Source organism: Sciurus vulgaris, assembly GCF_902686455.1.
Source record: "Sciurus vulgaris genome assembly, chromosome: 5".
Classification (NCBI taxonomy): Eukaryota; Metazoa; Chordata; class Mammalia; order Rodentia; family Sciuridae; genus Sciurus; species Sciurus vulgaris.
In genome coordinates this window covers 142,085,658-142,112,935 of record NC_136465.1, presented here as the reverse complement: position 1 = coordinate 142,112,935, position 27,278 = coordinate 142,085,658, and the positions used below count along the sequence as shown (strand labels likewise).

The following is a 27,278-nucleotide window of genomic DNA, read 5'->3' as shown; positions in this document are numbered from 1 at the left end:
TTTTAACACCCAGGCTGAAAGAGTTCCAGCTTGAAGGTGCTATTTTCTCATATGAAACGTTGCTTATTATACGACATTTACAATCTAACTAAACACATTTTCTTGATATGCTAATGTTTTATGCAAAGCCTCTCTTGATTTTGTCCAGAATTTTAAAAGTTTCAATTAAGTGAAACAGACCTTAACCGGCTTTGAATGAATTTTCTAATGAGAACAGATTTTATATTCCAAAGTAGTTGTTTTAATATTAACCTATATTTATACAGGTTGGAATCAGTTATTTTGTCCTTTGACCTAGCTTTCCTTCACGCATTCCTCTCTTTGGGTATATCTGAAATACAGCAAAAAAGAAAAGGGATAGGTAAGTGTGTGTGTGTGTGTGTGTGTGTGTGTGTGTGTGTGTGTACACATATGTAAATGTATATATAACACATATTTTCATGCATCTACATATATACATACATATATGTGTATGTATTATTGGAAAGCATAGACACTCTTGTATCCAGTTTCTACTATTCTTTTTTCATTTTTTTTTTTTTTTTTTTTTTTTTTTTTGTTCCCATACTGGGAATTAAACCCAGGGGCATTTAACCTTAATCAATGAGCCACATCCCCAGCCCATTTTTTAATTTTATTAAGAGACAGAGTCTTGCTGATTTGCTTAGGGCCTTGTTAAGTTGCTGAGGCTGTCTTTAAACTCCGATCCTCCTGCCTCAGCCTCCCACTGGGATTACAGGTGTGCCAACTCGGTTTCTACTATTCTTAAGCAATTTGTTTAGACTCTTTGAGTCTCAGTTTACTTTCTTCCAAAATGGTATAAGAATACATCCTTTTCTGGTCTAGAAAGAAAGGGACAAAAAGACTAACCTAGCACCAATTCTGAAATATATAAGGCACTTAGTATTTCATTGAAAATAGTTACCCCTGATCTAAACTACTACATCACCTTTAATGAAAGAGCATGGTGATTGTTTTTTACCAAACAGCTATATAGTTACAGATATTTTAACAACTGTCTAATCAACACACAACAAAGCAACCGGCTTGTGACTAGCTCAAGTATATTCACCTTGATGAAACCTTATGGTGGATATAGAAGTGACCAGGCAATTGTTCATGATATTTTAAGCATGGGCACATCTACCCAAGCAAAACAAGAGATTAAGGAAATTTTCTTGTATATCTGCACGTCTCAAAAAGGAATTCACGAATTATTGGAGAAATAGTAGTTATTCATACTTAATGAAAAGAATTCTGATAATTATTTATTGATCATTTTCTACATTTGTGTAGACACATATTAAAGATATTGAAATTGCTACTACTAGAAATAATAACTGATAAGTGTAGTGATTTATGATTCCCCTTAATTTCTCTTTCAATCCTTAGGGGGTGAAAACACCTACAGAGTCAACACAGAAGAATGATAGAGCAAATTTTCAATTAGGGAGAAACATAAGTCAAGAAACACGCTATGAAATGTTTGATGCTGGGAATCCATTAGAAAGCAAAGCAAAAACCTTGCTATCATAAACTTCGCAATTTGAGATCTGTGTTGATATAGATACAATTATGATGATTAGATTTATGAATTAAACCACTCATAAAGTATGTTTTTAAAGAAATACAACAGTGGCCAAGGTATTTTATGTTCTTTTCATAGATATTATATAAATGAGCTTTGACATTTCATGCAAAACCTTGAAACACTCTTGAATATCATCGTACAAAGTTCAACTTCTTTCTGTAGCTATGGCCAGTGCCTTAGCACAGTGTTTACCACACAGTTCAGGGCAGGTATGTGCTTTACAAATAAATTTGTATATTCTTTAATATTTTCAAAGTGTGTATGATCCCTTCAGTTCCCCCAGAAAACTCAGTGAGATTGCAGGATAGAATTTGTTTCCTCCTATTGCATAATGTCTGTGAGATTGAATAATATTATTGTCCTGTGCAACAGATGAGGCAACAAGATGAATGAGAGATGTGACTTCTGCAGAGTACATAACTAAGACTTGAATTTCAAGATCAGTGTTCTCTCTAAAACAGTGAAAAGATAGGCCTATCAAGCTCTTCTTGAGTGTGTCCCTTAATTGTATGTATGGTCAATCATCTTTGACTTTCTCAATCATTGGTGAAATGTGCTTCTTTTTTTTTTTCTCCTCTTATACCATAAGTTGGAGATCTTCAGAAATCATCAATATTGTTATTAGAATAAAATGGCATTGATTATATGCAAACATTTTGTTGCAAAAGAGTGTCTGCTTTTAAGAGTTTTAGCCAAAACAATTCAGCTCTGTCACCTGAAAGGGGATGGAGGCTGTTTGTCATTTCCAATCCTGCACCCATGGTCATCCCATTACAGAAGGTTTCTCTACGTTTCTTAAATTCTTGTACAGGAAATAAGAGTCCCTACTGTGGTGAGCCTGTGAAAGCAGTCTTTCTGAAAGGGAAAGGACTCACAGTCAGTATTTGTAGACTCCAGTAACTGAATCCTGATCAACTGACTCTAAAGTAGACATTTTAATAACATCACCTACTATATCACAAGCTGCAGGGTATGGCACATGGCATGCAGCACTACTGATTCAATTCCTGGCACACGTGAACTAATCAATAAGTGACACCTCTGAATAAACTCTGGTTATAGATCAACACGAAAGGGTGCAGATAAATATTTTTCAAACTTAACGATAGAAACCGATTTTTTTTTTTTAATTTAAAAGCGTTTTTAACAAGTTTGTTTTTTCAAGCAAGTTATTTTCTTGGCAATATATCCAAGTCCCTAAAAAGACACCTATTGAAGGAATTCTGGCACTCTCAGTTATCTTGTGTACTGTTATAAGTCAACATTCCAAAAAACTTCAACTGAAATTAACAGCAACTACGATTAGATCCCAACGTTTCTGACACTAGAAGTAGTTTCTCTCTAAAGCGAATGGGATTACTGGTCTGACCATTTTTATCTGAAAAAAAAAAAAACTCATCTTCCCACCTCCCTTCCCCATATCCCGTTCCCATCCCCTCTTCCCCACAGGCCTGTATATTCTGACCATTTGAGTGGAAAGTTCAAAGAAAGCAACACAGCTACACCCACTCGGCGCTCCTGGGGGTGGAAGAGCAAAGTTCTAGGGCAGAGCCTTCCTTCCCAGAGCCTGGCGATGCAGTCGCTCTCGGATACCTGCTCCACTAAGCGCCTCGTCTGAAGATCTGCTGCCGCGGAACAGTTGCGTCTCCATCTGGCTGCCAACCCACCCGAGCTTTCTTCTCCTCCTCCACCACCACCTTCCTGCCTTCCCCCTCCTCCCCCTCCTTTCCGTCTTCCCTCTCCACCCCCGCCCCCAATCTCCTCCTCTTTTTCTCACTACAAGCGGTTGCTGATGCTGAAGCTGAGCGTCACTTCGGCTCCCACGGCAGACATGGCGACATTGACAGTGGTCCAGCCGCTTACTCTGGACAGAGGTAAGGGAGCGGCTCGCCCGCCAGGCCACTGCGCCCCCTCCGCTGCCGCCTCTGCCTCTGACAACTCCCACCGGGACAGCAGGACGCGCTCGGGCAGGGGGAGCAGGAAGAGCGGGGACAGCCAAGAAGGCATTCGCGCCTAGAGCAGGATACTTTCTTCCCCTTTCTCCCCCGCCTTGTCCCCGCTGCCCCTTAAGGCTGTACTCGCAAGGGGTGCCTTTCCGGTTCTGGAGCCCCCGCCGCCACTCCCAGCCCCTCAGTGGGTCGCCTCCCGGCCGCCGGCTTTGTTGGAGCGGATGCGCGGGGACCGCTAGGCGCCCGGGGTTTGGGGTTGGAGAGGGGCAGAGAGGAAGCTCGCCCGGCCCGAGAGCAGAGAAGACAGGAGAGGGAGTCGCCTGCCAACCTGCACGGTCGGGCGGCCCGGGAGAAAGGAAGTTTGTCCCTGCGCCAGAGGACGAGGGTCGATCCAGCTGCTGGTGCCCAGGGGGCCGCCCAGGGGCGGTCAGGACGCTCCTGTGGGGTGGCTAAGCGCCCAGCGACTGTGCTGCCGCGGCAGGGAGCTGCCCTCTGCCGAAAGGGCAACGTGGAGTGCGGGCAGCGGTGCCCGGGTCCGGGCGCCGCATCGCGGCAGCAGAGCCCCGCTCCTCCTAGCCACTGGTCCGGACTGCGCCTGGGGGTCGCGTTGCTCTCTCCGCCTGCAGCTTCTGGGTGTTAGCAACTCTGTTTCTCATGCCCCAGCCAACCCGGTTCTTGCCCAGCTAGGTGCAACCGCGGTGTCCCTAGTCACCAGGTCAGAGCACCGGTTGGGTTAAAATTTAACTTCTGACCCTAAGCTTTCTGCCTTCTGACTTAAAAGGGGAAACAGTGTTTGTTTCCTCTCCAGGACCTCCGCCAGTCCAGAGATGGGTGATCCGCTGCGATCAGGGCCTCTCTGGTGCACCCATGCGGGCTTATACCTGTACCTATGTATTCGCGTTTCCTTTCTGGCTTGCGACGTCCAGTTATGAAGGCACTTGAGTCCCATGGCTCTGCAGTGAGAGGGCACCCGCCAGTCCCTGTCCGCAGCGGCCGGATTTAGGACCCGGGGCGGCCATTTGGAAATGATGTGTTCAGAGGAAAATGATTTAGTCGATGTACCTCTAAAATTTTTCTTTCTAGCGGATTAAACTGGACAGTGGGGCAAAGCAAAAGAGCATCCTTATTGTGAGTACAATGCAAAAGTCAGTGAACTCAGTTTGAGGCTTTTAATTTGGAGAGATAGTGTTATGACTTTAACTCAGTCCGCTGGCGCCAGATGTTATGTGGTGCCCATAGCAACCTATTTTGGGATAAGAGATTAAAATTTTTTAAATAATAAAAGATTGATTTTAGGTTAGAAAATGTCGATTTACAAGGTAGCAAATTAGAAGTAGTTAAGAGCTCAGAAATCCATTGTATAATCCATGATTTCAGCCCCAATATCATCCTCTGCACTAAGCAGGATAGATCCATTGCCAGTAAGAGCCAGATGGCAAGCTATTAGAAACTATGGATTTCCCAAGTATTTCTGTTTTAATGTGATGGGCTCTTATATTGTCCTATTACTAAATCACAGTCATTAAACATTCTAAGTAAAACAACTACCTTTGGAGCAAAATCTCAACAAAGACTATTCCTGAACAATTATATATCCTCTTTCCCCTACTAATATTAATAAAGAGATTTCACTTTGGGGGGGTTATCTTAGCCTTTATATGCCTCAGTCATTTGTTAAGAGGTGGTACTGAATAGACAGAGATTTATTCTTAAAGTTTGTTCTTGTTCACATTCAAACTGTACCTGTTCTTTTTGGCCTGATTGGGTCCATGCAGGAGCTCAGGAAGCAACTGGGTTAGACTATGCCTGGATCTGAACACAATCACCAGCAGTTCCCACTGTCTGCAATCTACTAGTAATGCTGAGTTATTGTCATTACTGATACACCTGTAATCAATACAAATATGTATTTTCTCTCTTATTATTACAATACATTAATGATCAATTAATTGATTCATTTTTATCATTAAACTGATGAAATAAGGGATTCTAAAAATTTTCCTTTTGAAAAGTGTGTGTTCAAAGAGACAACCCATTAATACTTGTTTAGTTCCCAGTTGCAAATATGGTACTCACTGTGGATGAAGCAGTTAACTTCTTTGGACATCAGTTTCCCTCTGTGCCACATCAGGAGTTTGGACTAAATGATTCCGACAGACACTGTGCAGCTTTAGCAGTCTGTAATTCAACTAATTAAAGTTAAGACTGTTTGGTCACCTACTGGGAGATTTTCCAAACCGTTCCTCTCCCAGGCTGCTTTAGAACCCTTTGAAGTGCTCTAAATTTGCCCACTGCTTTGGTTTCATGGAAGCTTTTATCATACTCTTATTGCATTCGTCTCCCCAGTGGGTGGAGCTCCTTGAGGGAAAAGTTCATTTCCAAATTCATCCTTGATTCCCAGTGCCTGCCATCATCCCTGACTCATGGTAAGATAAAAACATTAATGTATGTGTAAACAAAGAAAAAAAAGCAGTAACTCAAGCACTGTTTAATATAGGGGCTTAGTGGTAAACTGAAGTATAGTTCGTAGAGTCTTATTTTGGCTCTGGAAAGGATGGTAAAAGTAACACGGACCAATGGTTCTTAACTGTTTTCCCCTGTGCACTCATTGGATTCCCAACAGTAGTAGAAGCTCACCAAGGCTATGTCTTTTAGCCAAGTATTGTGACAGGTAGACATAGGGAAGGAAGGGAAGAAGGTGCTTGACAAAAGCCTCTCCAGGGCATCTCGGCGTTTCTGAAAACAACCCATAATTTGACAGATGCTGGTTCTTCTCCAGTATCTTCATTTTACAAATGGAGAACATGAAACAATGAGGACAAGGTGTTTTCAACATTACTCCACGATATAGTCAGATATTTTTAAAATAAAATCTATTTCTTCTTGTTCTGAGTCCTTTGGTATCATAAAGTAGAATCATAAAGATCTGGAATCTTCAGGGCAAGGTCTAAGCAGACAAATCAAACCTATGGATGGAAATTAAGATGTATCCCTCCTCAAATTCTGAAGATATAATCTGAAAGTAGGAAGTTCAGAACTCTGCATCTTGCTCCTTGGGTCCTCTCTGGGGAGCGAGCCTTTTCCTTATCTAGACTAGCCTCCAAAAAGGATGAACAGGTGATTTAGGGCTTCCATGGCTCTGGATATATATTCCAAACTCTTTTTCCATGTGCTGCTAAGATGTTGGATTAGTCTGACTCTGGCCAGAGTGAGTTCCTTTTCCCTCTGGTCCCAGTCCATTACATTTATCACTTATTTATTGAATGCCTATTATAAACCAGACCCTACCGTGGGTTTGGTGTGCATTGAGGAGCTAAACAGGTATAATTTTAATCTTCAGGGCCTATTGTAGGAGGGAAATCTATAAGAAACACCCACATACAAGTAAACAACTCATTCCTTCATTCATTCATGATTCATTTATCATCTAACAAATGCAAAATACTATGGGAATACCAGAAATGAAGTTTCCTGCTTTAAGAGTCTAGTGGGGAAGACAAATAACAAGTAAAAGATTAAATAATTAATTAATTTAATAAATAAGTATCGAGTGCCAGACTTCTGCCAAACATTGTTATAATCACTGTGGTGGTTCTAATGAACAAAACAGATAAAATCTAATGGTGTTTGCATGCTAACAAGAGTCACAGGATGGACACATACAAAGACAACTGTAAGTGCTGGGGAAAAGGAAGAAAACTGGATAAAGGAAAATGATGGGGCTGCTGTTTTAGATACATTCATCAAGGAAGGTTCTACTGAGTTAGTGACATTTGAGAAGAGCCCTGAAAAAAATGAGAAAGCAAACTTTGCAGATGTTTGGGGGGAAATGTGCTCAAAACGAACTCATGTGGGCATGCTGGGAACATCTAGGAAGTTACTGTGAAAAAAGCGAGCAGAGGTAAGACTAACAGGAAGGGAGATATGTGGAGCTGGTAACTGGGCTCATGACGATGTGACTCATAATTAGGATTTTAGACTAGTTGAGAATATGAAGTGCTGTAAAGAAAATAAGCATGCCATTGAGACAGAGACTAATAGGGAGGTCCTGATTGATTAGTGTTGGTCAAAGAAGGCTCACTGGGAAAACAAAATCAAAACAGTTTGTACTGCTGTACTAAGATTCTTAGAAAAAGCATTCAAAGAGAAGGAAGAGTATGCATAAAAGCAGTTCCACATTCACAACTTGGCTAATGACTGGTTAATATGTCTAAAACCAAAAAAAAATCACAAATTAAAATTACCAAGAAATAATTACTCTCTAAGTGTGTATCCTGGGGTAGAAATTTAGTTATATATGTCAAGAAAATCTATGGATCAGCTTTCCTTTCTTTTTATTGCTAGGCTGAAACATCATATATTATAATTAGATTTTCAAAGATATACTGAGCTCTGTAATTTACATGTCACTGTGCATAAATCTACATGTTGAATCCAAGTGGTCATAATATGAGATCTATTCATTTTCAGTCTCATATTTTATGTTAGATAGTGGTATAGGAAGTAGCACATATAATTTACCCTGTTGGCCAAGTGAAGATGCTGATAAGGAGATTAGTGTGGCATTTTCTTCTAGATTTTAAAACCTTCACAGCGGCTCTTCCCAACACCAGAGACTACTTTGCCCAGAATTTAATCTCTGAAACCAGGAATGACCTTCAGTTAAACCCAAGGTAACAAAGCAGAGTGCAATCTGGATACTTAATACCTTTTTTTAAAAGGACACAGAAATGCTTCATTATATGAAAGACTGAGGTTTTAGTCACTTTCCTTGGTAGCACCAACTCTCCTTCAGTTTCCATTTCAAGGTCAGCAAGAATAATGTAAAAGAATTCTTCAAAATTTCACTTTTGTTGAACATCCCCCATAATGAAACCAAATGGATAAAAAAAAAATCCAGTGTTGGAAAATGGGCAATTAAAACATTTCTATGAGTTAATTACTATTATGCAATTTAAAATATTTGATATTTGATGACATGATCAGTAGATTACAATCTGTATTCAAGTGTGTATAAAAGACAAAATGTTGATATTACTGTCAACTAAGTTTTCTGTGAGTTAACTTCAATTTGGATAACTTGCAAAATGCAATCAGAAACTTTTACTTCTTGCCTTCTTTAAATTGTAATTTAAAATATTGATTAAACTGATCTTTTAGTATGCTTTGTCTTTTTTAAAAATATCAAGCTTTTGTTCTTTAACAATTCTAGTGTAAAACCAAGACCTTCTATTTTGTGCATTTCAACCTTGTGGGGAAAAAAAAACCATGAGAACAAAAATTGAATGTCAATGAGAATCCCATGAGAGGCACACTTTCCATAAAATTTGTGATACATTAAAATTTTTCTCTTTTTCCCTTCCACTTTTCAAGGCATGCAGAGCTTATTACTTCCTCTATCTTCCAATTCAAGCCTTGGGCAGCCTATAGCTTTTTTAATCAGCTCTATTCACCAGTTTTTATAAAATCTGTATTTGCGTGAAAATTGCTTTTGCTCACAGCCGAAAGAGGCTTGCCCCTTCTCTTGTTCCTCATTATTTCTTATGTTTTATTATTTGACATGAAAAATGTTAAGAAAGAAGGAAAATAAAAATTACAGTTTTGTTTTTATGTTGTTCTAAGGATGTGTACCATGGTGGTCTTCATTGGGGAGGAATAAGAAAGGGGCTGATATTTTATACCCCTTGTACTAAAGGCCTCCCACGTCAGCACCCAGATGTCTAGTTCACAAACTTCAAGTGTTTGCTTGCTTTCTCATATTTTCTGGAGGCTCCAATAAATATTTTTTAAATTATTTTTATTGAACTTTTTTTCCAAATCAAATATCATTTCCTTTCTGTACTATGTATTTACAGAACACTCTCTAAGAATCAAAATTTTGCCACTACATCCACCTTTTATGTTTTGTTTACTAATGGCAAATTGCCGAGAGAATGACTCAAAAACATGTATTTTGTAACTAAGGATAGCTATGTATAGTTCTAAAATTTAGAATAAATCCAGAAATTAATGGTAGAACTTCCAGAAAATGAAAAAAGTAATCTAATGAATCCCTTCTAATTTGCTGTGTCAGCTCCCTAAGACCCGAAACATATTTGGTGTACTTAAGTCATTTATGAAATTAATATTTTACTTCTAGAGTATTTATTTTTTTTTTAGGAATCACAACAGGAGCCTAGCTATTTAGAAGGGAAAAGGGAACATTTATGGAGTAAAACCAAATGGGAAAATGTACTGGGCGTTCGGGATGGTGTTACATGCACAAAATTAGTGTCTCAGAGTTCCTTTTTGAAGATTTGACATCTGTCTGTTAGAATCTAACAAATCAAAGACCAAGTTTTATTTTTTTATGGCTAGCCTAGTGCATTTCGTGACACATAGCATGGTCTTCATATTTGATGATTGATTTAATAAATGAATGAAATAAAAGTTACTTAGCTGGACTAACTACCATGGAACATTGCTGATGCTAAAAAATATTTAAAAGCTGGACATGGTGGTATAGTCCTGTAATCCTAGCTACTCAAGAGGATGAGGCAGGAGAATTGCAAGTTCAAGCCCAACCTGGGAAATTTTCGAGACCCTTTCTCAAAATAAAATTTAAAAAGGGTTGGAGTTGTAGCTCAGTGGTAGAGCACTTGCCTGGCATGAACAAGACCAAGGGTTCAAGGGTTCAATCCCCAGGATTATGGGAGGAATCCTTTCAACCTAAAATAATATAAGAATGGTGGCTACCTTAGGTTGTCTGTGTGTGTGTGTGTGTGTGTGTGTGTGTGTGTGTGTGTGTGTGTAGCAGAGCAAGGGGCGTGTTCTTCAGGACCAGGATAGGATGTGAGTAATGGTGCTAATCTTTGTATCCCTGTATCCATTGCCGACATTTATTGTGAATTAAGTTAAACAACTAAGGTTGGAATACAACCGAAAGAATGCTTTTTTAAATGTGAGGAGAAAGCTCTACAAAATAGCTTCCCATATCCAACCCACACAAAAGAAACTGCATTGCTTTATTTTTTTTTAAACCACAAATCAAAGGTGAATTCTGACCCGATAAACAAATTTAAATAAATTTAATTTGAAATCACTCTGTGTTAGCAAGTGTGAAATAATCAAAAATCATAGATTTTCACCAATGCTTTATTTCTGATCCATGTAATAGTTTTTATAGAATTGAGTTTTTGCTAAGTACTGAGCTAGCTGAGTTTGATGACATAGCAAATAAAAAATAAGTATGCCCAAAGATCACTTTAAAAAAATAGTTTGTGGGCTTGAAACTTATTTAGAACTTAGATTTCTGTTTTGAATAGAAAACTAGAACTTCTAATTTAAACAGATGGTAACTTATCCTAGAAACACTGTAGTTATTTCTAGTCTACCTGGTTCTCCTCTTTATTTGCCAGTGAGGTGACAGATATATTTTAGGATAGGATCTTTACATTTTTTTCTATCAAAGAATCAACTATACCAAAAAAGGACAGAAAAATGGGAGTTGTAGAATGTTCATAAGATTTAAATCTCCAAAGTAGATAAAAGGGAGGAAAAGCATCAGTTGACCACTGATTCTGCTGAACACTAATGGAAGGAATTGTGAAATATGGTTGAGGACTGCTAAAAGTGATTTTTGAAGAAAATTGGAGAACAGCAGTAGCTACGGATGGACAAATAACCTGGCATCCAAAAATATAATGTTAGGTTCCCTTCCACATTGTTACCAAAATTTGTATGAACACCACAGATCACATCTTAGTCAAATGTACTGGTGTCATATAGAATAAGGAAAAATAGCAAAGATCTTGACCAACCAAACCCATATTCTAAAATTATACCTCACTTGAATGGCAGGTTACAATAAAAAGATAAAATGCAGTGGAAATAAATGTAGTCTTTATTCATTAAATGGACTCACATTAAAATGTGATTGGATTCATTTTGATGGCACTGCTATATGACTGGGACAGTTTAGTGGAATTTGTTTGGAAAGTATTGAGGATTAAATTTAAATGCACAGTGAGTGCTATGTTAAAATTACCAAAATATAAAAATAATTAATCTCTTCAAAATTAAATTTAAAACTAGTTAACACTAAGAATGTAATAAGATACTAACCAAGGATGGATTATTTTTAAAATGGTAGAATTATTCAAAACTAGATATCACTGTGTATTGGCACATTAATCATATTAATGTTTTCAAATATGATGGAAAAAACTACCAAATTCACAGTGAGAAACATTTTTCCCAACTGAGACACCATTGGTCATTTGTCACTCATTTGTCATGTAGGAAGTTCAGTGTCTCTGATTCCCAGGCACTGAACGCCCTGCATAAATTCCACTAATCCTATCATTGTGCTGACTGATAATACCAGATGAAAGCCCAGATTCCCTCTTTGGAGGTAGTACTATCCCACCCAGTTGAGAACCATTAATTTCCAAGAAAATGGGAAAGTTCAACATTAGAAATATTTTATGATAATTCTTTACATTAACAGATTGACCGATATAAAACTATATCATCTCAGTATATACTGATGAAGTCATGCAATAAAAAGCTAACACTCACATGTGATTTCAAAACACACATTTATGAGCCTGTAAGTAGGGAGCTTCCTCAACAAGACAAACTCTAGTTTTCAGAGGCCAATGTCAAATGTTACACTTAGAGAAGAAAGAACAGTTTGCTTAAGCTCAAGAGTAGTACAAGAACAATTTAAGATAAAACATAAGTAATCAAATGTGAAAGAGGAACTGTCAAAATTATCATCTTCAGAGTATTCAGTTATCTCCTGAAAAGCTATTAGAAGAAAAAAGTGAGTTTCCTGATGGGATACAATCACAGAAGTGCACTGAAGTGAAATCAATAATCCTATGTCCAAAGAATATCTAAATAACAGTCTTTTTTTCCAAATAATATGTTAAGAAAATTGATAGAAATTTTATAAATAAAATTAAAAATAAGTAAAATAAAACATAACAAAAACGTTGGAATTAAAAGCTAGAAGTTAATATTTTTGAATACTTATTATACTTATATGTGAGTATAATACTTATTATGTGAGTAAATATACCTATCATATATTTAGAGATGGGGATATAGAAGCAAGCAAGATAGACATATTCTCTGTTAGTGCTTACATTCTGGTCAGAATAGACAGACAAAAATGTTTAAACAGGTAAATAAACAGTTTGATTCTAGAGAACAATAAGTGCAGAAAAGAAAAGCACACTGAGACTGAGAAAGCATGTGGGACTGAGGGCTCTTGCAGGTGAGATTATGGAAGGGCTCCCTAAGAAGGTAACATTAAAACAGAGAAGCTGTGCCAAGATCTTGGGGACGAGCATTTTGAGAAAAGGAACAATCAAGTGCAAAGATGATAATCACGGTGGGTTCAAGCAATGGAAAATAGTAAACAGAACATAGAAAATGAGGGAAATGGAACAAAGGGTATCAAGCGGTAGTCAGATGGTAATAACCTATTTTATAAGATTGTTATGAGGATTCAATGAGATAATGGGTGATAACTACTGTGCACTATAAAATGACATCCGATTTCTATCTTCTAGTTTTTATGGTATTCTGCATCACCTATAGAATATTGTCTTGTTTGGAGGGCCACATGGTACTTTAAAGCTTGCACTCTGGAACTGTCCTGGGTTTGAATCTTAGCTTTTCTGCTTGTTAGCTCTTCAACATCCATAAAAGCTATGCAACTATTTTAAGTCTCAGTTTTCTTATCTTTAAAATGACAAATAGAAAAAAAATTGCACTGAAGGTGTAGAGTTGTTGATTTAAGTGAGTTAATATGCACTGAGTACTCAGAGGAGGTCCGACACATAGTGACCACCTAAGCATGATCATCACTTCTCCTGAGTCTTTGATGTCTTCCATTTGAGGGAAAGAGACCCCAGAAAATGTTTGCCTCTTTTGGGCTAAGCACGGGGTTTCTCCAGAAACAGGAATCATTTCTGGAACACTAGGGGTCAAAACAAACATTTTCATGTATATTCGTCAAATCTGTCAATCATTTCCCAAAAACACTTATTTCTTGACGCTTCAGTACCACTTTTTAATAATTCTATTAGAACAGTTATCATAGCAGGTCAAAGTTATTCCCTTATAGGACAGTCACCCTAAAAACATAATTTTTTTTTTGAAATGTTTATCTTTGTATGTCCCTTGCCTATCACAATGCTTGAAAAATAAGTGCTCAAAGGTTTGCTGAATAAATTAGTGGTTTGTCTCCACTAGGATATCTTTTCAGGGGGTAAAACTAGGTAACTGAGCATAGGATATTAGGGGACATTTTTATTAAAGAAAAATTTTTCTCATTTATGATGTTCAAAATTAGAATCAGAGCATTCTGGGAATTAGGAAACATCTCATGAAAACTGTGCAGCCAGATGTGAATAATAAATTGTAAAAATGGCTGCAAAATGAACTTTAAGGTTTAATAGTTGATTAGGACAGTAATTAAAGGTTGTATAAATGTTCAGTGGTCTTCTTTCTTAATATAAGCTAATAATATAGCTATCAAAACTAAATAGTTAACAAGAAAATACAACCAACTCTGATTTGGGGTTCTTTTCTCCTCTCTCTCTCTCTCTCTCTCTTTCTCCTTTTGTTTCTTTTTCAATGCTGTTTAATTGTAAAGCATCACATGATGCTGAGAGAGGCAGACATGTGACAGGGGAAGGAAGCTCCAGATGGTTGGGCCCCAATTTAGTCTATCTCTGTCTTGTCCTTGCCATATGACCTTGACCTGTCGCTAGTACATCACCACATTCATAGCAAGTGCTTAGTAGTGATAGGTTAGCTCCGTCCTCTTCTCCCCAGGGGCATGCATTTTTCCCACAGTACAATAAATGAAGTGCATAGTCTTCAGATTTTGATAGACTTGAATTTGAGTTGCAATTCTGCCACTATCTATGAAATTTTAGAATATTGCTTATTCTCTCCACATGTTATTTTTTTCATCCTTTCATAGAAATGACACCCACTATACATGATGATATATTTCTTTTATTCTTCTTTCCTTCATTTAACCATTTAAAGAGAAGCAAGAGAGATTACTGCATGCCAGGTGCCAAGTCAAGGGCTAGTGTCTTGGTTGCTGTGACCAAAAGAGCTGACAAGAACAATTTGAGAGAAGGAAAAGTTATTTTGGCACACTTGGTTTCAAAAATCTCAGTCCATAGAAGGCCAAATCCCTTGCTCTGGGCCTAAAGTGAGGCAGAACATTATGGCAGAAAGGCATGGTGGAGCAAAGTAGCTCAGGGCATGGCACCAGGAAACAGAAAGAGATCTCTGTTCACCAGGGACAAGATTAAAATCCAAAAGGTACTCTCCCACTGACCCACCTCCTCAGGCCACACCCTGTCTGTTTGCATTCACCACCCAATTAATCCATTCAAGTGAATTAATGCACGGATTAGGTTAAAGTTCTCATAGCCCAATCATTTCATCTCTAAACTTCCTTGCATTGTCTCAACATGAACTTTTGGAGAACACCACATGCCCAAACCATAAAAATGGAGCCAACAGTCTAGAGAAGAAGAAAGGCATTAGGCAGGTAACTTAGGACATTTTTAGCATTAGGACAAAAGCTCACTCACAATGGACATTTATTACATACCAGGCTTTTTGCTTAATGTTCTTTATGTTTCATTTCAGTTAATCCTCAAAACAAATCTATAATGTGTTGGTACTATTGTTATTTTGAAGAGTTAAGAATTGAGGCATAAATAGGCTAAATAAAGGAGACTGGGTGTTGATTGTTGAGACCTGGGGCTTAAGCACTGTGCTTGCTACACTGTTAAGAGCAGGTACACAGGTTCCAAGGAACATGAACTTGTAAGGAACAGTCCAGGCAGAAATGCAAAGACATCAAAGCACAGACATGAGGGTGGGTGCACACTAGGAGAGCATGTTGCCTTAGGAAAAAGGACAGAATTTTTCCCAATGCTTATAAAAGAAATGTATAATGTGCTAATGTTAGGAGATATTAATTAAATAATGTATTTTGGAAATTTAGCACAATTATGGGGAAGAAGCTGGTGTTTAATAAATGGTTTTGCTTTTATCTGTAGTGTTTATTAGTTTCTTAGTCCTAAAAGTGAAAAACAAATCCATAGATAGAATTATGGGAAGGTACCAGCAATATTCTGTTCCTGCTTCCCAGGCAGTGCCTGTGAACTGAGAGATAATGACTGTGACCTTCAGATTACTGTTCAGTGATCTGTAATGCACAGACAAAACTTCTTAGACCTGGAATTTTGACAGGCTACTGTAAGGGAGTGAAAAATTGGTTATAGTGCCCCAAGTGCCTGTTCCCTGTAGTCTTTACCTCCAAGTGGGAAGATTTGGGAGGAGATTTGGGAACACAATATAACCTGAATTTGTGGCTGAAGGAGAAAATCGCGACATCTTTTTTCTTTCAAGACTAGTTCTAAATGCCCTGAAGTGCATAAACACTGCTTACCCATCATCATTAAAATACATGCCTTGGGGTTTTAGTATGGATTTCAGTGGTCCAAGTAAAACATTTGTCTAGCATTAAATGTGGAAGAGATGTTCAACCTAAGTAACACAGATAACTGAAGCTTACGTCTTTAGGACAAACTTTCTATTTTTAACCATTTAAAAGCTATATGTGTAGAATTTATTTCCTTTCCTTCTACAGTACAGCATATGTTCTCCAACAAAAATTTTTTTTTGGTAAATGAATAATAAAAGATAATACAAATAAGGTGGTAAAGCTTAATGTATATTACTGAAGGAATGCTGATATAATTCCTTTGATAGCTCAAGGACAAGTTTTTCATCACTCCAGCTTCTCAGACCTATTTAGTTAGTTAAGTTTGACAGACATATGCCTCTAGATATGCCTCTACAGTCACAAAGACATTGACTTGTATGTCACCCACTTTCCAAATGCTGCCAGTTTGGCACCCAAATGATTACTAACCAATAGGAAAATGTTAAGATGAATATGTGTTATAGATTGAACGTTTTCTTCCCCCTAAAATGCACATGTTGAAGTTATAATATCACAATGTGATGTACTTGAAGTTGGGGTTTTGAGGATGTAATGAGGTTTGGATGAGATGAGAAAGGTGGGGCTCCCAGAATTGTTCTTATATTACAACAAGAAGAGAGTAGATCTCTCTCCCTCTTGCTCTTGGCCATCACCAGCCAAATTGGCTGGAACCTTGGTCCTAGAAATCCCAGCCTTCTCATTATTTTCTCATTAGAAGTAAGGTACTGAGTATATAGTGCTTTGTTACAGCAGTCCATCTTAGCTCATACAGGCTGCTATAACAAAAAAGTCATGTAGCTTATAACAATAGACATTTATTTCTCACAATTCCGTAGACTGGGAATTCCAAGATCAAGGTGCCAACAGATTTGGTTAGGGCCTATTTCTGGTCTGTAGATGGCATCTTCATGTTGTGTCCTCATGCAGTCTCTTGCAGTGGGAGGGGCAAGGCAGCTCTTTGGGGCTTCTTTCATTGGGGCACTAATGTCATTCATGAATGCTCTGCTTCACATGACCTAATCATATTCAGAATCTCCCACCTCCTAATCACACTGGTGATTAGGTTTAAAGATATGAATTTGGGAGGGACACAAACATAGCTAGGACTGACTATGACAGTTTTGCAATTATCACATTATCATGGCCTCAGCCATCCTCTGTGCTAAGAAGCTGAACAGATTAGACATACACAAGACAACGGGACCTGTATACACATTGAGATAGCATGTTTTCATGTTTACTTTCACATTCTTCCCTCATTTACAAATATCCATCTTTCATGCACTAATAAGTTTGGGAAGCTTCTTCTCTTGGGTCATTCTTCATTATCTTTAGAACTTTAAAATGTATTTAATCATTTTAAAATGCATTTAATCATTCTTAAGTTTCTTCTGAATATGTTTCAATGCAAGATTTTTATCTTTGTAAATTACAAAACTTTCAAATGTAGAGGAGCTCTAGCTAGTCAATTGTCTTATATACAAATGATACCTTACTGATCTAATATCAATGGAGGCTTTTGCTTATCTTTCTGTGTTTCTTATTTTATCGTTTGTAGTGGCCACAGGGTTTAGGGTAGATATCTTATGGACAGATTTTAGTGTCCATAAGTAAAGTATTATCGGAACATAGCCATGCCCGCTTATTGACAATTTATCTATGGCTGCTTTTGCACTATAGCTGCAGTGTTGAGTCATGGAAAGACCGTTTAGACTGTAAAGCTCAGCTATTTACTGTATGGTTCTTTTAAGAAAAATACTTGCCAACCTCTGCTTTTAAAACATTAAAAGAAGCTGGGTGTGGTGGTGGCATATGCAATCCCAGAGACTCTGAAGACTGAGGCTGGAGGATGGCAAGTTTGAGGCCAGCCTCAACAATTTAGCAAGGCCCTAAGTAATTTAGCAAGACCTGCCTCAAAATTAAAAATACAAAGGGGTAGGGATGTGGCTCAGCGGTAAAGTTTCAATCCCCAGTACCAAAACAAACAAAACTAAAACAGTTAAAGAAAAATGTATGTTATATTACTTTCTATTTAACCGTTTGAGGAGCTCCCCCCTCAGCCTTGGGTCTTCTCTGTGCACCTGGCGAAGGGGTTCTTCTGCCCTCTACTTTCCCAGGGGCAGATGGCTATTGCTTGAGACTTGGTACTTACTAGCTTATTACTAGGAACAAAAAGTTTTCCCTGATGCCATCAGTTGTCAAGGCCCAACTTCATGTCTTAAGAAAGCCTTCTGTGCCAGGGTCTCAGGAATGGAGCTTTCTTGGTGAACCTGCCCCTCTTTGGTCCACCAGACTAAATCTGGCCTTCCATCTCTGGAGGGTCTTATGTGGGATGCTGAAACTAGTACAATTCTGCCTCTTCCCACCTCATCCCTGGAGTAGAGGGTTTTTGCTTTCTTCCCAGTTGTAATGGGTCTTCACTGCTAGTTCCACCCTGATTCACTCTCTTACCCAGTAGAAATTTGTAGGAAAAAAGTCAGAGCTTGCTAGTTTCAGAGGTGCAGTGCTGTATTCTCATGCCAACTCATGCTTGGCTTTTTATCAATTTGTTGAATTTTTTAGCTGAGATCTTCTAACCCACTTGCATAGCACCTGGTGTCTCTTCTTCCCATGCTGTGCCACAGGTGGGTGACCCAGCACTCACCTCTCATGTGTGCTTGGAGGACTTTCTATTCTCTGTACTATTAGTGGTTTGCAAGTCGATCCATCCTCTGTGAGTCATAATTCATGCTCACCTCTGAGAGTAAGAAATTATATTCGTAGTTGAGAAGATAGACCTTGAAAGAACTTTTTACATCCTGTTTAATTTGGGGTACTTATTTCCACATCTGAGCAGCTATTTGATTATGCAGACTCTCTTTGTTATTGCTCGAATTTCAAATTAAAATCTAATTTAGATACTCATTTAGGTGAGCCCGTAATATGGCAGACTGAGCTAACATAAAGCCTCTCCCATTACAAACATCAAGAAGTGCCAGATAAGATTTAACAATTAAAAAAGCTATCTATGCTTTAGGTTGCAAATGAAGTGTAATCCCCAAGTGCCAGAAATTAAAGGGAAAGTGAAGACTGGAATGGTAGAGGTGTGAACTGACACTTTGATAGAAATAGAAGGAGGGAGAAAAAATGAACACAGGTGGTTCCAAGCTTAGAAGTAAACCCCAATAACTGGGAGATAGAAGCTTGGAAGGTGAGACTTTAGATCTGTCCTACACCTAGGAGCCAAACCGTATCACTTAGCTTGGAGCCTAGCCTCAAGCTTCTCATGTGGTTGAGGAAACTGTCACTCATGAAATTTCCATGAAATGGGTCTGAGGTTAGGGCGACTGGAAGGGGTGAAGTGAAAGACAATACTCTTAAGAAACATCTGAGTACAACGAATTCTCACATGACAAACCAGACTTGCCAAAGGTGTGCTCACAATTAAACATTAAAAGCACCCGAGACAGAGCTGGAAAGTGGGAGTGAGCCAGGGTACACTGCAAAACAGTTCTTGATTGAGCTCTGGGTTTCAGGCAGAGGGAAGAGAAATTCAGAGGGAAGAGAGTTTGTTTGAAAAATGGAAAAATCTTGATTTAGAAGAAACCATAACATAAGCATATCTGTAAGGATTAAAATTATGTATTATAAAAGAATAGAAACTACAAAGACCATGACAATGAAATAACAGGCAAATTTAAAAAGGCTATTTATTAATAATATGAGAAAAGAATGGTAGAAGATTTTAAAACATAAAATAACATTAGGTTGGATGTTAAAGTTTTAAAAATCTAAAGAACTCCATTTCTGTTGCTATTTTGTGTACATGCACAAAGAAAACAAAAGCAAATAGCACCAATTTCATTTCCACTATTGAACTTAAAAGAAAACTGTTGTGGAATAGGTATTCAAAATGCCTGGTTGATCTTTGACTTTTAGCTTTTTGAGATATTAATCAGATCATGTTGTCCCTTGCATAAAAGCTTCAGTGATCTCCCATTGTCCAACATTCTTAATATGGCCAGCCTGCTAAGCTTTCTAGAACTTGGCCTATATTTTCTTCTCTAGCTTCTCTTCTTACTATTTTGCAAGGCTGGATGTTTTCAGATCTTTCCATTTATACATATACCCTTCTCTTCCTGAATTTGCTATTCGCTTGCTTGGAATATGACTGTCGCTGGCTCTTTGCGGTACAAAATCCGTGGATATTTGTCACCGCCTGCAGCAACAACTTGCACGGGTCTTATGGGTGGTGGAGTGGAAACTGAGGCACTTCTATCTTTCTCTTTAGTGCACTGCTTTTTTGCTTGTTTATAGAGGATAGAGGAAATGAGGTTTACTTGCTTTGAGAGGAGAGAGAGAGAGACTTTGCTTATCAGAGAGAAAGAGACTTTGCTTAAGAGAGACCTTGAGAGAAGGACAGGCTTTGCTTAGAGCTTAGAGGAAGAGAGACTTGCTACGCCTGCTAGCTGCCGCCGCTTTTCCCTACTAGCTGCTGCGTTTTTCCTTCTAGCTGCTGCCACGTGTGTTTTGCTGCTTCCTTACTGGTGCGTCCTGCATCCTGTGAACTAAGGGTATGTCTGCCTAAGGTGGTTTAGTGATGCGTCTCAGTTCTCCGTTCTGCGATCTGCCTTCCGCAGCTGCCCCTACTCGCTGCTGCCGCGCGTCTAGCTGCTTTTCTGCTAATGGCTGCTGTTCGTGTCTTTTTCTCTCTGGCTGCTGCCCCGCGTGTGTCCTGCTGCTTCCGTGTCTTCTACTAGCTGCTTTTCTGTTAATGGCTACTGTCTCTGTCTCGCTCCGCCTACGCTTATATCACCTCTAGGAGGCGGAGATCAGGGCCACGCCTCTTACACAAAGATCAGGCACAATTAGGAGTGCTTGAGAACACATGCGTATACATTGTGTGCGTGGACAATAAATCACCTGAGTGTGCTTATGTCAATTAACCTCCTCGCTGCCGATGTGGTCAACATGGCACAGCCCCCAACAATGACTTCCTCAGATAATAACTTATCCTGAACTTCATTCAATCTCTACTCAAATGTCACCTCCTCAGAAGTGTTACCCCCTCAGAAGTGCTATAACTAAATAGTCTTCAACCCGGATCCCATCATTCTTTATTCTCTCTCCTAGCTTAACTTTCATAGCATTTTTATTAACTGACCCTCTGCAAATGTTTATTAGTAAATAGCCTTTCCCCTCTACTCCTCTATATTAAATGCCTAAAACATACCTTGTCTCATCATAGATGTTTAGTAAATATTTGTTAAATGAATAAAGCCAAGGTCTTGGCAATGGAGTTCTCTGTGGGGAAGTTCCACAGTCTTCTCTTTCTCTGACAAATGCCTACTTGCCTTCTTAGCATCCAGGTTTCAGATTCCCCAAGAAATCTTTCCTTTTACCCACAGTCTAGTGAGATCCTTCTGTTTGTGCTTTCATAGCACCTTGTAATACACCTCTGTAAATTTGTTCAGTCATCACTTGGGAAATATCGAGCGCCTACTGTGCTCCAGTGTAAAACTAACAGGCAGTATGTAGTGGTAACCTCCAGTACTAATACACTCCAGCCCTTCCTCTGGGTTCTGGGGATGCAGTAGTGAACACAGCAGACAGAGCCCTAGCTCTCCCGAGCTTGTGTTCTAGTAGAGTTGGGCTAGAGGCAGAGAGTAGAGAGTAAACAAGTTTGCTCTCTACTAATTAGAAATGGAGCAGGAAACACAAAGAAAAGGAGTAGGGGGATGAGAGGGCCAGGGAAGTGGAGGTGGGAATTACTCTTTTATGTAGAGGAACAGGGAAGTATTCATGTATTAAATGTTTTTAAAGAAAGCCTTTAAGGAAATGAAGGGTGAGTCATGAGGATAATTGGAGAAGAATACCACAGTCATAGGAATCAGCAAGTGTAAATATCCTGAGGTGTTAATGTTCTCAAATGTTGTAAGAACAACAGTGGGACCAGTGTGGCTGGAGTAGAATGAAGAGTGAACGGGGTGGGAGAGAGCATAAGCACATGTATGTATGGGATCAGGCACTGAATAAGACTGAGGCTTGATGTTTTACAGGTTTGGGGTTTTACTCTCAAATACTTAAAACCACAAGAGGGATTTTGTAGAAGAGTGATGTGATCTGACTTGTGTCTGAACAAACTGACTGTACCATGTTGACCATAGAGAATGGGAGTACATAGGGACACTAGTTATAAGGTTGTTAGAACTTTCCATAGTCAGAGATGATGGCAGTTGGGATCAGGGTTGCGGCAGGACAGATATTGAGAAATGGTCAAATTCTGGATATATTTGGAAGACTTGGCCAGCAGGATCTGATGAAAGATTGGATATCAAGTGTGAGAGGCAGAAAGCAATCAGTGATGAGCCAGGTGTCTGGCTGAGTGCCTAAAAGAATGAAGCTTCAGCTTCCTGAGATAGGGAAGACTTTAGTGGGAAAGAGGTCATGGCCAGGAGCAATATAGATTCTGGACATGCTGAGATATCTATTAGACACCCCATGAAGAGGCTGAGTGGGAAGCTATATATAAAATTCTGGAACTCAAGGAAAAAGTCCAGGATGGAGATAAAAATATGAGAAATATCAACACATAGATGAGATTTAAAGCCATCTGGAAGATAAAAGGACATGAAATCTGGGGACTCAGTGCTGGATAATTTGAGCATTTATAGGTTGAAAAGATGAGTCAGAAGGAAAGTCAAAGGACAGTGGAGACAACAAGCCAAGCAAATGAATGTTGTAAGATGGGAAGGATTGTGTGTGTGTAGGGCTAGTAGGTGAAGTGAGATGGGAATTGACCACTGCATCTAGCAGTGCAGAGGCTACTGGTGGTCCTGACCTTGTTGAAGTATGTGCAAAAACTGCATTGGTGTGGATTCACAGAGGATAGGTACAGATATGGCAGACAGTATAAACAACTTTTTGGAGAAGTTTTGCATTCATAAGAAGAAATAGGACAGTAGCCAGAAGGAGAGAGAATACTCAGAAGACTTGAAATGCCTGTCTCTGAAAATGCTAAGAACTACACCTTATGGTCACAAGTATATCTGTCTTAGTGACTATTTTCTGCCTAGTACAATGCTTGGCCCAAAGCAGATGCTCAATTACTTGAAGAAATAAGTGCCATTTCAGTTAAAATTATAACATAAAATTCGTTAAAGTTGAAAAGATACTCAATAGATGTTGACTTTCCTTTTAAATCAGACAAGAATATGTATTTTGACAATGGAGAAGAAAATGAAGGGATCATAGATAATATGAGTATTCTACACCTACTCACCAACTCCCCACTGACTCAGTTATGTAAGCACCCATATTGCGATCATTTTAAAACCAAGCAACAAACATGACAAATAAACTTGTTAGAAATACTTGATGCAGATAGTTTTAATCATCTATAACAGAGTTTTCCAAATAATGGACCCCCCAAAAAAGAGTGAATATATTTTTTTTCAGTACAGAAGAATATGATTCAAGTTGGCGAGAATGAGAAACCATTAATGGAAATATCCCAAAGTTCCATAGTTGTATGCTAAAGGTCACTTCTGTGTTGACCGATGGTCACGTTCACTTAATGTAACACCCTTCTTTGATATAGGAATGGCGGGGTCAGAGTGTAAGAGATGCAAAACTTGTCAGTCAGGGAGCAATAAAGATGAACGAAGTAAGAAAAGCAGAGGTGAAATGTGCAATTTGCAGATGGACATGCTTCGCTTTCTTTGACAGGAAAATTGAGTGGAAATTCTTTGGGAGGAGTGAAATGATCTGAGGTAAATATTTATTAACTAGAGTAAAAATAAGTTGTAAGTTGAATTGAACATAGGGGGAAAAACAGGGCTTTACAAACATTACTCTGGGAGATTTTATTGTATACCCCTTGAGCAAAGGTTCTATAGTAAAATTAAGAAGTATTTGTTTTCCCAAACTAATAGAGGTTTCTTTTTTTAATTATTTGTTCAAAGAGCCCCACTATTCTTTGGAGCAGTTGATGATCTGGGGCTTCATTATTGTAGTCATCAGGTGATCTGATGAGAATTTAAGGAGTCATGGTAATGGGACAGAAAGAAGGGATATTAATGGGCTGCTGATAGAAGGTGATAAAAATAAGGGAAGGAAAAAAAGTAAAAAAGATCACATTGGTCCATGAAACTGGTGAACTTAGCTTAGAACTTAATGAAATTTAAGATGCTGGGAGACAACCACATATAAATTGGAACTTCAGTGTGGGAAAATGTTCAAGACTAGAAGCAAGTTTAGTATCAAAAAGAGAACGCAGTGTGTACTAATGGGAAATAATCTCAAAATGATAAAAGTGTGAATTAAAAGCAATGGGGTAAGAGATTTAGATTTTTTTTTTTTTTTTTTTTTCAGAAAGAAATGCATGCAGTAGGCAAAGGACTACTTGGGAGGGTTATGGCAACAAGTACTTGAAAGTATTACCAGCATGCAAACTAACACATAAAGAAAGTCAAACAAAAGATTTTGTTTTGTGTTTTTGTTTGTTTGTTTGTTTTCTGTTCAGTGTTCCTTCACTGTGGCAGTAAGGTGTGATACCTCCTCCCCAAATCCTGACATACTCAGTTACTTGGGGAGTCAGGGATCTTTGACAAGCCAGGAAGTCCTGAGTCTTCTCATCCCTCCCGTGGGCATTGTTTCAGTCCATTGTGTCCACATCAGGATGACAACCTGAACTCCATCTCCTCTCCCCAACATTCCCATAGGTCTACCTCTGCACCTCCTGGCGAACACCCTTCTCAAAGCAGCCTTTGTTTCTTAGAGCTGTGCTTGTCAGCGTCTGCAGGTGTATCATCGGCAAGTGCAGGAATTTACAGCAGGACTGAAAGTCTGGAAAAACATCATCACCAGAAACAAAGCCTTTTTTTAAAAAATCAGAAAACTGAGATTAAATCAAATACAACACAATATGTCCTTTGTTGTCTTTATATCCCTTGCATAATTAAAGCTACTGGCATTTATGTTCAGAAGGAAATGCACGTAGCAAAATATGTAGATGCATTTTCAAGGTCAGAATGTGGAGTTTGGAAGAGAAATGTGGAGCAGACGGTAAGCTCATAGGAAAATTAAGTCAGCCAGCTTTCCCCAGATGGTCACCTTTATACTGTTTTTTTGTAGCTTGTGAATTAGGCACCTGTGTTTTCTTCAACTCTCTCCCTACCAGGTGAATTCTTGCATTTGTCATTTTAATTACAAATAAAAACAATGAATCCTGAAAATTTTTTCTCCGAGAAACTCATGTGTTTTGTTCTTATTTTTGCTTCGAATGAAATTAATATTTTAGAGTTCCTACAATGCTTATTTTAATCTTACAGTTTATTAGCTGATATAATAGAAATGCAGGCATGGGAATTGAACTCATATAAAATATTTCTTTTTGCACTTATCTGAAGACTGTCTTGGATCTCTTCAATGGCATGATGTGTAAAGTGTTTATTTTATATAGGATATATTTTAAAGGAGATCTGTGATTAATGATAAGAATAGCCATATTGATTTCACATCTAATTTAACACAAAATGTTCCTTGAATGTGGTCATCACTTTAGATCAATTCCCACATCTCCATACATGAGAAAAACATAATGTCTTTTATATAAACAATGATTTCCAGGTAAGCGATATGTTTTTCTCAGTCACTGCTCTCAAACTTCTTTGGCATTTGAGCTGGCATTCTATTATATAAATGTCAGATGAAGATATGAAGCCGCCTCCTCCCAGCAGTGCTTAATAAACCAACACAATAATTTCCTTTTTCTTTTGCATTGTTCATATGAATTAATAAGTGTTGACATGAGATGCATGTAGAAGGGAAAGGATTCCTAAGAGAAACATATTAAATTTTTCCTTGTCAGCTAGTGATGACTTTTATAAATGTAACAGAACAATAAATACACTTAAAGCATTGATGAAATGTGATGAAGTACTTGCACCTGAGTTAAGATATTCAATTTATGTATAAATTAAAGATAAGATAAAAATGGTAAATTATAGCAGGAAAGCTTTATGCTATTACACTTGCAAAATAATGCATTCCAAATGAAACTTGTTTATGTATGAGTAATTTGTCTTGTATTTTAAAAAGTGAATTAAGTACTGGGATCTTACTTATCTAGTTCAAAGTATAAAACAAAACTAAGCTTATTTTACTTAATCTTCTCCAAAATGGAATGAAGACCAGCTATTTATTATAAATTCAGAACTTTGTTGAACAAGTCATTTCAAGTTTATTGCATTTGCCTGTTTATTTTGAGCCAATTAGAACCGAATGACTCATGAACTAGAAAAGGTACAGGTATAATTTTTAGAACATTTAATGGTCTGTAGATTTGCATTTTTTTTTTCATCTGACAAAAAATATTAAATTAGAATAGAATAGGAAGTTGCTTCTTTCGTTTTGACACAATTAAATATTTTATTTGTAAAGGTTAACACCTCATGGTTAATCTGACCAAACTCCAAACTTGCATCCCTTAGGACTTCCTTAAAATTACATTTTTTAAAAACATTTCTGATACGTTTTCATGCATACAAAGTTAAATTATGATTACAAAGTCATTGAGCAATCTTTTGGGTAGTATATGTTGATTAGCTTTGGGCAAGGCGGACTGACCCCAATCTATTTCTTTCATCTGGACAGATTTTTTTGTCTTGGCTCATTTATTGGTTCAGTAACTATTTAATGAGCACCCACCATGTTACAGGCTTCAAGCTGAATATCAAGGAAGAAGAACACCCAGATTGGTTCTTGTCCTCATGGATCTGTCAACCTAGAGGGGAGCAAGTAATCGTGATGGTAAATGTAAATTTACAATGGCAGTGCTAGAAAGCAAAGAGACAGTACTATGAAGGAACCAGGGCATGTATTAGGCATTTATTGATAGGTACTTAGTATTTGTTGGATGGAAAGAATAATTAAATAAAAAAAAAAAACCTTTTGTGAAGCAGTGATGTTCTGCCTGAGATCTGAAGCACACATCAGTATTCAGTGGGAAAGGATATGACAAAGAGTGTATTTTAGTCAGTGTTTTATAGTTGTGACCAGAATTCCCAACCAGAACAACATGGAGATAGGAAAGTTTACTTTGACTCACAGTATCAGAGATTTCAGTCCATATATGACACTCCATTGTTCTGGTCTCAAGATGGAAGGGCATGGGGGAAAGGCATGGTGGAGAGAAGCTGCTCCCCTCATGGCAGCCAGGGAGCAG

At 38.2% G+C, this 27,278-nt stretch overlaps 1 protein-coding gene across 1 annotated transcript in view; it reads left to right on the top strand.

Moving 5' to 3' along the window:
• Nucleotides 1–3,033: 3,033 nt before the first annotated feature.
• Nucleotides 3,034–27,278, top strand: part of LIN7A (lin-7 homolog A, crumbs cell polarity complex component) — a 140,892-nt gene continuing 116,647 nt past the window's right edge. Inside the window, exon 1 of the mRNA XM_079141185.1 lies at nt 3,034–3,465. Coding sequence (XP_078997311.1) covers nt 3,384–3,465 — 82 coding nt within the window. The 5' untranslated portion in view covers nt 3,034–3,383. The remainder of the gene's footprint in view (nt 3,466–27,278) is intronic.